The sequence below is a fragment of the Protopterus annectens genome, chromosome 2.part1, assembly GCF_019279795.1.
Source record: "Protopterus annectens isolate FY-2018-M chromosome 2.part1, PAN1.0, whole genome shotgun sequence".
Taxonomy (NCBI): domain Eukaryota; kingdom Metazoa; phylum Chordata; order Ceratodontiformes; family Protopteridae; genus Protopterus; species Protopterus annectens.
The window spans coordinates 1,212,813,516-1,212,829,781 of NC_056729.1; the positions used below are offsets into that span (position 1 = coordinate 1,212,813,516).

At 40.8% G+C, this 16,266-nt stretch overlaps 1 protein-coding gene across 4 annotated transcripts in view; it reads left to right on the top strand.

Annotated features, from left to right (window-relative positions):
• The first annotated feature begins 5,261 nt into the window (after nt 1–5,261).
• Nucleotides 5,262–16,266, top strand: part of LOC122794391 (CD2 associated protein) — a 3,269,826-nt gene continuing 3,258,821 nt past the window's right edge. The window contains exon 1 of one of the 4 annotated variants that reach the window (XM_044062740.1): nt 5,262–5,592. In XM_044062740.1, coding sequence (XP_043918675.1) covers nt 5,589–5,592 — 4 coding nt within the window. In that variant the 5' untranslated portion in view covers nt 5,262–5,588. The remainder of the gene's footprint in view (nt 5,593–16,266) is intronic. The other 3 variants (XM_044062738.1, XM_044062742.1, XM_044062739.1) reach the window with 3 other exon arrangements.

A 16,266-nucleotide genomic window follows, 5' to 3' on the forward strand; every position in this document is an offset into this window, starting at 1 on the left:
TTCCCAGGGGAAAAAAAATCACTTGGCCATTATCGGGAATTTGCCCTTTCCTCCACTGTAGTGTGATCTCGGAGTTAATATATTTAGTTAGGGGGGTGTGGGGGCACAGCTCCCCACATTGGGGGAGTGGGAGCAAAGCCCCCCACTTCTTAGGGTCTGATTGTTTGTGTTTTTTTTTTTTTATTGGCCAAGCGATTTTTTTCCCTGGGAAAAAAATTGCTTACTTGGCTGTTCAAAGTTTTCGTAGTTTGACATTTACATGTCGATCAAAGGGTGTTCGCTTAACAGACTCTTCGACACCATAATATAGACCCTAACTAGGATACAGTAATTTCTTTTAGATATAGTTAGGAATATGGTAAAGATTAGTTTAGATGTTTTCTGTATTTATTTGAGACTGTCCTGCAATGTTGTTTTAAAATATTTCCTGTGATTTTGAACTCTGAAGTAACTGTGTTTGTTTTCTGAGTATTGTCTTGTTCTTTTAAAATTTATTATTAAATATATTCAAACCTGTCGCTGTGGCTGATATTTGTGAGACATATTTAAGCTCTTAGAATACTTGTATAGGTATATGGTGACACTGTGCAGGCCACTCCTAATAGTTTGGCACTTGGTCAAAACTACCATTTGGCTAATACTAATATTACACAGTAGGATTACTTTTCATAGTTATTATGTCATATTTATACTAACTACTAAGTATCCCTCTTTTAACAGGCTCTTCTATTCTATAGTCAACTAAAAGTCTACTGGACCTGGTCTTCCACTTAATGTTCATTTATCCATTTCTTTTTGCCTGCACTCTGTCATCAATCCTTATATGGAAGGCAGTCTCTAACCTGCAGTCCAAACTTCTATTTGATAAGCCTCAACCTGCTTTATTACGGCTCTCTTCTCACTTATTTGCTCCCAATACCTTGGTTCCTTAGGAATATTTCCTCCAGTAAATTCCAGCCCCTTCTTACCCATTTTCAATAACTATACTTGCTGACATCTCTTTCGACAAAATCTCATTTTTTTCATTCAGGTGCTGCCATAGTTCTTACATTTTGTTACTTGGTGAATACAGTATTTTGCATGGTTTTCTTTATTCTCTTTAGGTACTTGCATCTAGAATCCTTCTCCCTCTTTCTCTCTCACCCCTCTCCCATTTTATCATCATCCTTCTCCAGTTCAGTTTATAATTTTGTCATTTAGTTATATATGTATGTATTAATTGAAAGTATTAACTACATAGCTTTAAAGTACTACTTCAAATCAGATAACCCTAAATCCACCTTGTTCTATGGGGAGAATCAGCTTATCTACAACTAACCAACAACTCCTGTTCTCTCCCCTCCCAAATAAATTCCTTCAGCTCTTTAATTGTCAACCACGACTTCTCTGCTGATTGATAAAAATATGCCTGACCTGCATATTAAACTAAAGGAATTAAAACAGTTTGACTGCTTATATTTCTCTAGCTATATCCATAATCAAGAGCTTTGTTTCCCAATTCTTATCTTTTTAGTCTTTTCCTATACAGTCTTATTTTTCATAACAGAGTATATTTGCCTAAATACTTTATCATATTGTGTTCCTTGAAAGTACGGGTATTGCTGAATCAATTTGTGTGTGGGTACTTAGTTAACAGCTTTAGCCTTTGCTTTCTCGTCATTTATTTCATATCCCAAAAAAAGAAAAAAACAAACTTGAAACTGTCATTCTACAGCATCAAAACGTCTTTTTCTGTATCTCTGAAGAACAAAATGATAGCACATGCAAATAGATCTAACTTCCCTTGATTGCCATACCAACTATATCCTTGAGTTTGTGGATCCCTTACTTTACTTGCTAACAGCTCTAAATATGAAGCAAATAACAGAGGAAAAAAAGAAGACATCCCTGTCTGGTTCTTCTAATAAACACAACTTGTCATGGAGGACCTTTCCCAACACAAGTTTGGCCTCCTTCTCTTCAGATTTCCTTCTTGTCAGCCCTATTATTCTGTCAGGGAATATACATGCTACCATTGTCCTATTCTTAAAATTCCAGCTGACTCTACTGAATGCTTCCTCTGCAGTAAGATTCACCAACATAGTGGTATTTTCTTATATTCTACTTCCCTCTGGATCATTATTGCTGTATTAATGTTATCAAATGTTTGCCTCCCCACCACAAAAAATGCACTGACCAAATCTAGTAATGTTGGTAACATTTTTGCATCTCTTTGTATTACAGACTGCAGTAAAATTTTCAGGGATAGGATGTAGCCAGTTTACTGCACGTTCCTTTGAGATAGGGGCTGCATCAGAGACATGGGAATCAGGAGTATCTGTAACAGCTTTGTTTAGTAGAAATCAGTGGCATACAAGGCATATTTGTGTGTCACTGACTAATGTTCTCTTCTATTATTACAGCTTGCCATTTATGAGCATCATGTACATCAAGCAACCGCATATATGGCTACAGTGAGGAAGAGATGAGAAGATTAAAAGGGTACAAGACCACTAGCAGTTTGTTGAACAAGGATTTATGGACTTAGATGGCACCAGCTGCTGGAAGCATTGGAACAGCATAGAAAGCTGTAGGGAGCTCCAGCAGCAGTCTTGTTACATGTGGGAGGACAAAAACAGTACCCATCAAATATTCAGAAGTAACCATGAAGGATGACTGACAACTCATCAAAAGGAGGTCTGTGTCAGGTTGATGTAGTCAGAAACAATACAGAGACTAATGTGGTACAATTACACCTCAGTCACAACAATAGAAACTTTATGGGTCATGCAGACAATTACATGTCTCACCCACACTTGAAAGTAAAATGGAGGAAAATGTACCATGTGGACAGAGTGCATTTGTCTACTCTAGACTTACAAATCACATAAAAGCAGCATTGTTGGGCACACCTTTCCTCTCCCTGAATGACATGCTTGGTGAACAAGGAGGTCCCCACCTCCTTTTGGTGCCAAGAATAGGGATACCAAATGACAACAGCTGATAGTGAAGAATAAGTAGAAGTATTTTCATAAAGTACGAATTGCACTGAGATGAAGAGTATGGGACTCTTTAACCTGCCTGCCTCAGAAGAGAGAAAGACAGCTGAACTGGCGATATGTTTAAGTGTGATGAAAATAAAGTTAAAAAAAAAGAATTGAAGGATTAAATGGTTTTAAAATATAATGGGAAAAGTAAAAGGGAAGACTAAAGATGGTGCACAATTAGTCTTAGTAGAATTAAGTGCAGAAGCCTCCTTGGCATCTTGCGTAATAAAGTAATAAACCAAAGTGAATCAGAATTTGTCTAAGCAACTGAATAAACTCATTGCTGCAGCCATTTAAATTCCATCCTAGTTGTTTAATGTCCTTTCTTTACATATGAATGTAATCTATGCTATTTCTGTCTAAAGATGCAAAGTAACTGACCGGAACGTTGGCAGTAATATTGTAGTTCATGAACTGTTCTATTTCTGATTGCTGGATGGGGTGTGGGTATTGTGGTGAGTGGAACAATGCCCTCTCATGGACAAGTGGGTCGGCAAGCTTATTGCATCCAGATGGTGTATGCCACAGGAGTCTAGCTCCTAGCTGAGAAACAGGTCTGGGGAAAAAAGAGAAAGGAGTGGGGCAGCAGTACAGTTAGATAAGAGGACAGCTAACCAAACAGGGATGGATCAACTTAGGTGAGGGAGGGAATGAGTGGCCCATGCACAGACAAAAGCAGATTTCTGTCTGGGGACATCTTTTTTGGTTACAAGAACGAACCAGTCTTCCCACCCTGAAACACCACTCCCAAAATCAGGGGTCACTAATGAGGCAAGTTATAAGAAGTGGGGTTGCCTTAAAGTATGAACAGGCTTGAGGTTAGGGATCTGTTGACCTGTAAAGGGTGATCACACTAGAAGCCAAATGATTTTTTTTTTTTTTTTACTAATAATTTTTCAGGTGTCCACCTCCCCCAGTACTATTAGAGAAATGGGGGAATACGTTGTTTCAATCCTGCAGGGAACACAGATTCTAAAAGAGGGCAGTTAATGCGGGGACGATATGAAGAAGTCCCGTCCTCATCAAGGAGGGGAATTGCCCTGAGGTGAACAGTATTAGACTCTTTAACCAGCCCTACTCAAATGATGTTTAAGGAGGCTCAGGGGATGAGATACTTATGAGTGATGAAAAAAATTAAAGGTGAAGGACTACTTACAGAGTGCAGTCAGAGGGGGTGTAGCAGTAGAGCACGCAGCTAGCTTAACTTTACTGTATTTGGATATCATTTTTTTGAGGTTTGGTTTGGGTTAGTTGCAGGATTTTACTGCTAGAGTCAGATAATGTGTTTTAGGATTAGGGATAGAGTTACAGGACTAGGGCTGGCTTTTAGGGACTGAGTTTTAATGCTAGGGAGACAACTTTAGGATGAGGGTTATGGAAGGAGTTTTAGGGTTGGGATTAGACTGAGGCTTTAGTGCATTTAAATTGTATTGGTTACTCACAGTGAACAGGTGAAACTGGTAGTAGCATTCTAAGAACTAAGACATACAAGCAAGTTACGCCTGCGTAAGTAACCAATACTACATTAACGAGTTTACAAATGCAGCTGGAAAAGTAAAAGGGAAGGATAAGTATACGAGTCAGATATGATATTATCAACAGTATAACCAGCCTCTTTAGCACTAAATGGAGGCTAACTTGTCATCCCACGTTGTGCACATCACATTTACTAAAACAAAAAATAAAAGTGACATATAATTTGGCTAAACCCCGATCCTGTATACACCTCTCCCGTTTACTAATTTTCCTTACGCTTCCGACATTGCTGTATTCCAGAACCATATCCTATTTTGTTTTAAGAAGATACCTAATTAGCATTATGATTTTTAACCACAAACATACAGGAAGCAATAATGGATCAAACTGCTTTATCAACACAACCGAAATTCACAACACTAAAGTTTTTAGCAGCTATTGCGCGTTCTACTTGTTTATTCCACATTATGGGATTGTTGCTTAACAGGTTAAATCATGTTTTGGAACCGTTGCTGAGATTAAGTAAACATAATGCCAAAATGTCTCGTATTAACAAAGTCCGAAAATATTCGGAATATAGCCATCTTCCAGAAAAAGCAAACCTGAAAAACAAATCCGCTTGTCTTTCTACTACCAGCTTGAAGTACCTCACTACTGCCAGTTTCTATGTAGTGTGATCCCAGCCCCACCCTAGAAACCACGCCACGCTACCTGGCAACAGCAAGGAAGCAAAACTTTCATCGCATTCCTAGCCGTCAAGAAATACCCATTCCCAAAAGACCTGAAACCCGTCTGGGTCAGTGCCGCTGTGGGAGCAAACATAGCCAAGTGTTGTAATATCGCGGGATTTTGTTGTTTTCATTCTCGCCGCCTTCTGATAGTTTTGTGTGCTGTTTCTATCGTATGAGAATGTGGTAGCCCGAGGGATCAGCGGAAAAGTGAGCAGAAGTAATGCCAAATGGGCTGTAAGTATTAAATACTTAGACGCGGCACGGAACAGCGTTAAGGTGTTTGCCTATTGCTAGAAGATAGTTTTGGAGGTAATCCACTACGGCACCGGCCCTGCGGGGGACAGGGCAGAACAAGATGGGTAAGTGCCCCGTTAGGTATATTTGCATGCTTTAAACGGCAGCGACTTTTTTGAAGTAGCGTGGAATCATCTTGGTACTTTGTCAAGTATTTTAAGAGATACTATTCTTTATGCTCCCTGTTATTGAGTTTCAGCAGTTCCAGTGATTGCGTGGCATATAAAGTGTCCTTGAGTTTGGTTAATAGTGGCATTATGCATATTGTTTCTGTAACGGAATTGTGACTTTACTAATAAGGCTGGGTTTGTTTACCTGGTGTATACGTAATGCTGAGCTTTTTCTGTCATGCAGTAAAGTCCACATATGCAAACTCTCAATGGATGCAATTGAAAGATTTGTTTGAGGGGGTTAATAGCTTGAGAATATCGTCCCCTGAAAATGTTATGCTGGTGGTTGTGTGTATTGCTTTAGGTACGTGGCTGATGGTGTGGAGTACTGTTAATCTTTTATCAGGTGTATGATCCCACCTGACGGACAACTATAGGCTTAGATGCATTCTGGCTTTGCTGCAGACCCGAAAACACCGGCAGTGCCAGCTGGATTTCTGTTCAGCATCAAATACTGCTCTTTAGAGGGAGAGGTGACTAGCTGTGACAGTGAGGAGAAAGATTGGAGGACGTTTTCTTGTGAGTGCAAATGAAAACAGTTAAGGTAGGTCTGGAAAGGTGTCCTGTCCTGCTCGAATCTTTACACGCAGTGTTTTACAGAGATGTGCTGCCCAAATGGTTGAATATTTGGTGCCTACTTTGTTGGTGTGTAGTAGTGTAATATTTGAAAGGCAAATTTTGGAACCACTGAGTCCTACTATGCTGTGTGTCCTTAACCAGAACTATAAATCGTAAACAGTGGGTGTTACTTGCTTAAAAAATATCATGGTTGTGTTTGAGTATTTTCATTTTTTTTCCCAGTGCCATTTGCCACACATTTAAATGTTACTTGTTTGCAATTCATGTTCCTCCTCCTTTTCACACACTGTTTAGTGATCTTTGAAGCAAGAGAGTGACAGGAATTCACTAGTATTACACTTTACGAAATGTGTATTTTCATTTTGGTTTTTAGAATCTGATGTGATGGTGTTTGCTCAGATCTTGCAAGAAGAAGTGAAGACAATAAATAATAAAACATCAGGCCAAAATGTATGGTGTGGTCTATTGTGATGAGTTAAAGGAGGTTTGTAAAAAAAAAAAAACAAAAGCTGGAAGTTGCCTGATATGCAGTATGTAACTATCTAAACAAGAGCTAGACATACTGATAAGTGATGTATAGATCTCGGGAGGGGTCCACGTATTAGTATATGATTACATAGGTGGAAGGAGGAAAGGCTGAGTGAGATCTCATTCTTTTTCCTAGATGGATGATCAAAGATTGTTTAGAATCATTCTTGGAAACAAATTTTGTTTTGACTTTTTGCTTTCTAATTATCCGTTCTTTTTTTGTATGGTGTTGTATGGATTAAAAAAAAAAAAGAGCCAAAGTGATACATTTTCTCATCTTACCAGTGAAATCTTTTTTGGGTCCTTCCGGTGGTATGAAACAGTAGTAACTATAAAGATGTTCATCCTGTTTCACTGCTGCAGTCATTACACTTGGGTTATCCTGCCGTCAGGCGGTCCTGCAGTCGGCCAGAGTTCGAGTCTTGGTCCGGCGTCGGTTGCTGTCGCTTCTTCCCTGACGACAGTGCGCCAGGGGTATATAAGATGCAGCCGACACCATTTTCTTCAGTCTTTCTTGCCGCACGGTGCCCGAAGCAAAAGCAGTTCGCAAGTACCGTTCGGCCGACTCCTGAGATTTTCAATTCTAATTTCAGAACCAAAGTCTTCAATAAAGCTAAGTACCCCATTGGGGAAACTTTTTCTTGCCTCAGACCGATGTCAGTAAAAGTTAATAATTGTATTTCTTGTGGGAAGCAAATACCTCCATAAGGATTTTCATTCTTACTATATTCCATGCCTAGGCCCACACCACAACGTCACTAGTCAGTTTTGTGCTAGATTTAACAAGCGTACTGTTAAACGTCGGTTTGACTTTGCTCGCCATTACTTTGGCCGAAGGTTCAATTATACCATGCCGTTGGAACAACTGACCGGAATACACAAAAAACTCAAAGACAAGGATAAGGACAGGCATCCGAGGCCCAAAACTGACTATGAAGCCTCTTCTAGGCCAGTCACCGGTTCTCTGAGGCGCTTTCGCAGTCCCTGACACCCGCTACCTCAGAGCCACAGGCTGCCTCCGACTCCCACGTGGAGATGTCTAGGCCTCTGGATACTCAAGGTATTGGGCCTATGGAAACTAACCCCTTAGATGGGTCTGGAGCCGCTGAGCAGGCATCGGCTTCTGAGGGTGTTTTCAGACCTTCACAGCTTGCCATCAAAACTACAGCAAAGTCTAAAACTCCATTAAAGACAAAGAAGCAAGTAACAGCATTCACCTGGATAGGCCTCCATGCCTAAAAAACAGATGCTCAAAATGGCCGAAGACTTAATTATTCTGATCAGGGGTTCCCATCCCCCTCCTAATAAAAGGCCTAGGCAGGATACAGACTATGATTCCTCTGACCAGGTTTCCATTTCTTCTGATTCCTCTTCAGACCAGGGATACTCTTTACCCCCCCTATGAGGACTCTGATGCTGAAGAATCAATTCCTTCAGCCTCTCCTCCTGAGGATTACTCTTTTGGGGAAACTAAACACCATGAGGGAGCATTTCCACTGGGAGGGCCAGGATTACTCGGAATCCAAGAAAAGGCTCAGAGACTTTCTTTTGTTGCCACAGCACAGGCCCCTTGCTATTCCGCCTGTGTTAGATATTGTGGATGATGTGTTCTCTGAATCCAGTTTAAATCCTGATTCTTTGCCCCCTGCTCCAGTCAAGCCCGACAGGTACTATTGAGTCCCTGACTCTCTCAAATTTCTTTATAAAAACCCTGTTGCTGACCCAGAAACTATTTCCCAGGGTCCCAAAGGGGTAAAGGCTTCCACGGCTAAAAATCCAGTTCCCGCTGACAGGGATTATAGAGCATTAGACAGATGGGGGAAGAAAGTTTACACCTCTGCGACTTTTTAGCAGTGAGTGCTTTAAATTGCCAGTTTCACATGCTTAAATACCAACAATATTTAATGTCCCTGTTAAAACAGAAAATGTTTACAAGTTCAGAACATCCTAACTATAGGGAAATGTAGAATTTATTGCATGCAGCTGAACAAGTGGGAAAACATACTCTGCAATGTGGTTTTGATTCATTAGAGGCTTCCTGTAGAGCAGCAGTTACAGGATCTGTGATTCGAAAGCATGCTTGGTTAAAAGAACAAGGTTTACCTGATCATGTTAAGGCAAATTTATTGGATACACCTTTACAGCAGGATATCCTATTTGGTGTTAAGGCAGAAGAGGTATTAAAGAAAATGGAGGATAAGGCAAAATCTATGCAAACAGTGAAGGATTTCTTACAGGTACAGCCACCTCGATTTAGCAGAAATTGGCCTTCAAAAATTGGTCCTTTCCAGTGTCAGACCACAAAGAGGCAGATACAGACCACAAAGAGGCAGATGCAGATGCCCAAGATGCAGATCTCAGCCCCAGAGCTCATACAGACCACGACAGTGGGGTGCTTCAACCCCAAAAGGAGGGGAAGACAAGTCACAACCTTATAGGAAACAGTCCCAATGACTTTCCCCTTCAAATGCCAAGCACGTTCCTTTTGGCAGCTCCCTTAGGGGGAAAACTAACACTTTTTTTTTTTCACAAAATTGGCATATAATCACCCAAGACAAATGGGTTCTGAATATTGTGTCTCAAGGTTACAGGTTCTACTTTCACACTTTTCCAAGGCTAAAAGGAATGCCAGACCTGCCACAAAATCAATGGGCAGAGGCACAAAAACAAATTTCAGCCCTCATGGACATGAGCTATTCAAAAAGTACCACAGCAGGGACAAGGACAAGGATTTTACTCAAGACTTTTCCTGGTCCCCAGAAAGGACAATGCCTGGAGACCCATACTGGACCTTTCTACTCTAAATACTTACCTGGATGTTCCGAAATTCAAAATGTCAACACTTTAGCAGCTTCTTCCCATGCTGGGTAAGAAGGCTTAGCTTGTTACTTAGGACCTCAAACAGGCATACCTGCATGTCCTTATCAGACAAAATTGAAGAAGATACCTCAGATTCATAGCTGGTTCAATGCATTACCAATTCTCTGCGCTGCCCTTTGGCTTATCTACTGCATCCAGGGTCTTTACAAAATGCCTGGCACCAGTAATTGCATTTTGCAGACAAAAAGGAATTAAAATATATCCATACTTGGTCGACTGCCTTATTCAAGCAGAGAGCAAAGACATTCTTCTAAAGCATCTGGCGTTTGTAAAAAGATTGCTAATTTTCCTAGGGTACACAGTAAACGAAAATAAGTCAAAACTAGTGCCCTCACAAGAGATAATATTCCTGGGTGCCAGCTTAAATACAACGGCCCAGATGGCTTATTTCACGCCAGACAAGGACAACTGACTCAGTATTTTCAATTGATGGCAACAAAAACCCAACTCCCTGCAAGAAAAATTCTGCAGGCCTTGGGGTTCATGCATCCTGCATACTACTAATACCATATGCCAGACTGCATATGAGGAAATTACAATGGTACCTAAAAAGTGTTTGGACTCAACACTGTCACAGTTTGGAAGCAGTAATACCACTTATTCCCTGCCTACAGCAGGAGTTTCGATGGTGGGCACAGGCATGTCACCTCAACAAGGGTCAGCCTTTCACTCTACCCACAGCCAGGCAGACACTAACAACAGATGCCTCGGATTACACCTGGGGAGCATACATGGCAGGAAAATGTACTCGGGGCAAGTGGGCCGCAGACCAAATGCATCTTCACATCAATCAAAAAGAGGTGCTAGCTGTACAAAATGCCCTAACAGCTTTCAAGGACATTCTGCATCCAGGACCACTATTACTAAAGACAGACAACACCACAGTTATGTGGTACATAAACAAGCAAGGGGGCACTCATTCTTATCCCCTCTGCAGGCAAGCCATGACCTTGTGGAACACAGCTATAACCTATCATGTTCATCTGCAAGCACAGTTCCTGCCAGGAAAGAAAAATACTCTGGCAGATGAAGCAGAAACATCATGGATCCTCACGAGTGGAAATTTAAATCCACAAGTATTCAGCATGATAACACAAAAATGGGGGAGCCCAGACATAGATCTTTTTGCCTCCCCAATGAATTGCCAACTACAGAAATTCTGCACAAGGACTTACCACACACAAGCATGGAAAGTGGATGCCCTCTCGTTCAGCTGGAAAAGCCTACAAGTGTATGCCTTCCCACCACTGCCTCTCCTTTCAAAGGTACTCCTAAAAGCCAGATACAAAAAGTCAAAAATGATCCTGATTGCCCCAGACTGGCCACGCCAGCTCTGGTACACAGTCTTAAAGAACTTGGCTCAAGGTCCACCATGGATTTTACCTCAAATTCCGCATCTTCTGACTCAACAAAACAATCAGATTCTGCACAACCAGCTCAAAACCTTAAACCTGGCTGCATGACAGATTCCTTTGTCAAGAAGACAATACCTCTCTCTAAAGCTGTTATGGATGTCATTTTGGAGGCCAGGAGGCCTAGCACCAGGAAATCCTATTCAGAAAAGTGGAAGAGATTCTGTGCCTGGAACCAGGCTCAAAGCTTTGACCCTCTTGTCCCAAATATTCATCAGATATTACAATATTTAACTGAGATGCTGGACAAAGGCCTATCCTTTTCATCCATTAAGATACACACCTCTGCCATCTCGGCTCATTACAACACAGATCCTCCTGTTTTCTGTCATCCATTGCTAAAGCAGTACCTCAGAGGGGCTAAAAACATAAGACTGCCCCGGAGAGCACCAACACCAACTTGGGGACCTCAATTTCTTCTTGGAAAAACTAACTTTACCTCCTTTTGAGCCAGCAAATGCAGCATAATTAAAATATGTGTCATGGAAAACTGCTCTGCTTCTGGCAATAACCTCAGCACGAAGAGCCTCAAAGTTACAGACACTAATGGCAGTGGAGGCTTTTATCATTTTTCACCAAGACAGGGTTTTTCTAAGAACAAACCCTTCATTTATGCCAAAGGTGGTATCCAGTGTGGTTCTTAACCAAACTATTCACTTGCCAACTTTTTATCCAAATCCCCAGAATAAAGGGGAGAGACTCTTGCATTCATTGGGCATACACAGACAGTTACATTTCTACTTGGACAAAACAAAAGCTTTCAGGAAAACTGAGCAGTTGTTTGTAGCATATGCTGCAGGATCACAGGGAAAGGCTATTTCAAAGTGGATGGGGCACTGTATCCGGTTCTGCTACACACAGCATGGGAAAACTGTACCTAGCAACATTAGGCCACATTCCACCAGGGCAACAGCCACTTCAGCTGCCTACCTAAGAGGCGTACCTACCAAAGATATCTTGGAAGCTGCAACTTGGAGTTCAGTGCACAACTTTACCAAACATTATCACCTGCCTTTTTTAATTCTAAATCCAGAGCTGGCTTTGCCACTGCAGTGCTGCAGGGCCTCATAGCCACCCCAAATCCTCTATAGAACCAGCCACCCTACCTCAGCTTTGGGATTCAACCCAAGTTTAATGACTGCAGCAGTGAAACACGTTGAACATAGTACAGTTTTGTACCTACCATAAATGTAGATGTTTGAGTGTATTCACTGCTGCAGTCCAGGTTACCCTCCCTTCATCCCCTCTTTCTTGGCTGGGACTTATCCATACCTTTCTACCCTATACTACCTATGTGGAGTATTTGCTGGTAACTGAAGTTGGCTGGGACTTATCCATACCTTTCTACCCTATACTACCTATGTGGAGTATTTGCTGGTAACTGAAGTTTTTGGTTTTATTTTTTATGTATGTTTTATTTGCAGTATGTATTGCCTACCTATTTGGGGGCACCTGACATCTGGGGCAAGAAAAACTGAAGAAAATGGTGTCGGCTGCATCTTGTATACCCCTGGCGCTCTGATGTCAGGGAAGAAGTGACAGCAACAGACGCCAGACCAAGACTTTGGAACCCTGGCCGACTGAGGGACCGCCTGATGGCAGGATAACCCAAGTGTAATGACTGCAGCAGTGAATACACTCTAACATCTACATTTGTTAGGTACAAAACTGTACTTTACCTGAACTTGGACACTTTTTTTTTCTATTTATCAACATTAGTTGTTTCCTCTGCTTCAGGGATGCACTTGAAAGGGTTTAACTACTGTTCCCCATGGGGCTGTTAACATTCTGTTCTAACACAAGGAGGATAATTGTTAGACCTGATGTTATAATTTGACGTAACGCTGTCTAGAGGATCCCCAGGTTGGGCTGTTTGGTATATACCCTGGTTATGGAGGTTCTTTACTGGTTTATGAATGGTAGATGACAAGCATTCTGCATATGTTGTATTTAGGTGGCTTACTGTAAGTGTGATTGCAATTTTATGAGAAGGAAAAATTGAAAGCTTTAAACTGTAGTGCATTTTTGTCACTTGAAAACAGAAAGTTAGTGCTTTCCTAGGTTTGTTGATAAGGCAGGTTTTGTAGCATGCAGCTAAGCAAATGCAAATAATCATATTGGGTTATACTCTTCTTCTTTCGGCTTTTCCCGGTTAGGGGTCACCACAGCGGATCATCTGTCCGCTCATGATTGACAGTGGAGTTTTATTGTGTCGAGTTGCCAGTCCAATGCTCAATCTTCCACAGAAGGCACACACGCTCACACCTAGGGCCAATTTAGTGTGTCCAATCCACCTACTGCATGTCTGTGGGATGTGGGAGGAAACGCACGCGACCACAGGGAGGACATGCAGACTCCACAAGGAAGGTACCCCAGATGAGAATCTTACCAGAGAACCTCTTGCTGGGAGGTGACAACACTAACCGCTGCACCACCGTGGCCGCCCCATGTGTACATGCAGACTCCACAAGGAAGGTACCCCAGATGAGAATCATACCAGAGAACCTCTTGCTGGGAGGTGACAACACTAATCGCTGCACCACCATGGCCGCCCCATGTTGGGTTATACTAATGTGTTTTTTTTGTAAATTGGGTATGTCAGCTGTTAACATTATGTAATATCAGAGTAAAACAGGATGGTGATTACTTTGGGTTTAAAGTAAAAGTAAACGGTGTTAGTTTTGACAGTGCTAATCACTAAACAAATGTATTGACGCATTAAGCTCAGTGGTCATGGCAAATATGAAAATGTGCAAGAACTGTGGAGGGATTTATTTATTTTTATTTTATTTTATTTTACATTTGTTAACTGGGGGTGTCTGAGCCGAAAAGGCCCTTTTTCAGCAGAGGCCTGGGGAGAAAAGCTCCACATAGAAAAATTACAGATACATTTAGTTACTTAGACATGATCAGTATACACACAAATTACAAAAGACATGTTTTTACAGTGGTATGCAGCACATCAACAGTTACAGTGGAGAGAACAAACAAAATATTAATTTAAAAATAAAGGTAATTTAATAGATTTGTGGTGTACAGCTAAAATTTGGAACATGGGTAGAATACATACATAGTAGATGGGTACAGTACATTCATTGTAGATTTAGCCAGTGTTTGTGTAAGATTGAAAACTATTATCAAGTACTCTAGGTTTAGTATGTGTACCTTATCTGCTTTCACTAGCCTGGGGAGCAGTCATGGCACTGCCAACTTTGCTTGAGATTTTGCCTGATGAGGTCTTTAAAGGAGGCTTTGGACAATGTGTTTTGAATGCAAGTGGGGACAGAGTTCCATTTTTTAGCCACTGAACTACTATATAGTGCATCTCCAAAGCTATTGTAGCTGTTGATGACTTCTAGTAGTAGTTTACTTGATGATCTAAGAGGCCTTTTGGCTGAGTGATGTACTAGGTTTTTGAGGGCAGGACATTTATTGAGGAGGTAATAGATCAAATGACAAGAGGCAGAGCTGATTGCAACCTAGGAGGTTGGGTAGTACAAGCCAGTGGAGCGGTCTCAAAGCAGTGCAGTGATGAGTTCTATATGAGCAATTTACAGCAAAGCGGGCAATTCTGTTATAGCAGGCTTCCATTTTGCTTAGTTCAGTTTTGTTGAGATTAGTCAGAATGGGAGATGCATAGAGTAGGGTGGATAGAAGTTGGGAGCGAGCAATGGCTGATCTTGTGTTGGTAAGAAATGGTTTGATACAGTAGAGTGATCCTAGTTTGGCATGTACTTTTTTAATAGTTAAGTTGAGATGACTATTAAATTTTAGGTGGTAGTCTATGGTTATTCCCAGTAGCTTAGCCTGTTTGGCTAAGGGGTTTGGATGCACTTTGAGTAAATAAGGAACATATTGTCTTTTGTGTTTAGCTATGCTATTTATTCTATTTCTGAGATGTGAATTTTTTTAGATCAGAAAGAAAGCTGCATTTTTATATATTTTTCCCTTCAGTGTTTTCTAATATAGACGAGAAGTTATGCTCATTATTAAAAATGGCAAACAAGAGAAATCTGCTGAACTAAAGCTGTTTGAAATGTGACCCCCAGGAGATGGGGGTGCACTGTTGTAGTAAAAAGGGTGAGAGAGTTGTTAGTGACTGTTTTGCAGGTCTCCTAGATCAGCTAGTTGCACTAGTAAGTTTAGTGGACAAGTATATTTTGAAGTAATATAACATAGAGGCAGTCACACACATTTATGTAGTCCCTCCTGCATCTCTGCTTACCTCAGTGGAGGTGGGCTTTGGCCACAATCATTTGCTGTTTTACCTCTACCCATAGCCCTTCTGTTCCATCACAGAGTCGGCTGCAATTGGGGGTGAATCATTTCTTAAACACCTTGATTCAATTCTTATATTTTACACAATAGATGGGTGCACATACATGAAAAGAAAAGAAACAACATATTTTTATGCATTTTACTGATTAAATTGCTCAGTTCCTGCTGTCCCTTAAACCTCACTTCTCCTGAACATTGTTATGGATAATTTGTTTCTAAGTACTTAGATTTACAGTTAGTTTAGATTTGATTTCCATTTTCTAGCAACTGCTTTTTTTTGGCAGCCAGCATCATTAAACTTGGTTAGGTCTTATCTATATCTAGGCAGTTCTCATAGGAATAATTTCCTTAGTCAAAATCCTTTGTTTCCCTAACACTTTTGACAGAATTCTGTATAGGTAGTTTTTAAAATAAGACAAATTTGTTTTCTGTCTGCTAAGAATGCTCAGAAGATTAATTACTTGCATCTGCAGACACCTCATTTCCAAGTAAAAGTGGTCATCAGAGCCAGAAGAGAATAAAATGTAGCAACTTTGCAGATAGATGGAATATTTATAAATTTCACTTGGGAAAACATTGTTTGGACTTTTGTACAGCCAAACTGCATGTAGCTACAGACAGTCTCCTACTGAGAGTATTTGCTAATAGAAAAAAACAAATCAGTTTGCAAATGCAAAAAAAATGTACAATTTTTCCATGCCTTTCATCATCTTTTTTCCAAGCCTGTTTATCTATAAAAGAGTCTTCAGCATAAAGATCATGTGCTCACACATCTGTGACCTTAAATTTCCATGGAAAAGGTGTCTTATGTGCTTTCTGCCATCAAGCTTTTCTGCTTTTATTAATATTATTGTTTGTAATGTCTGCAAACTTTGTGTGCCTCTGCTGCAGT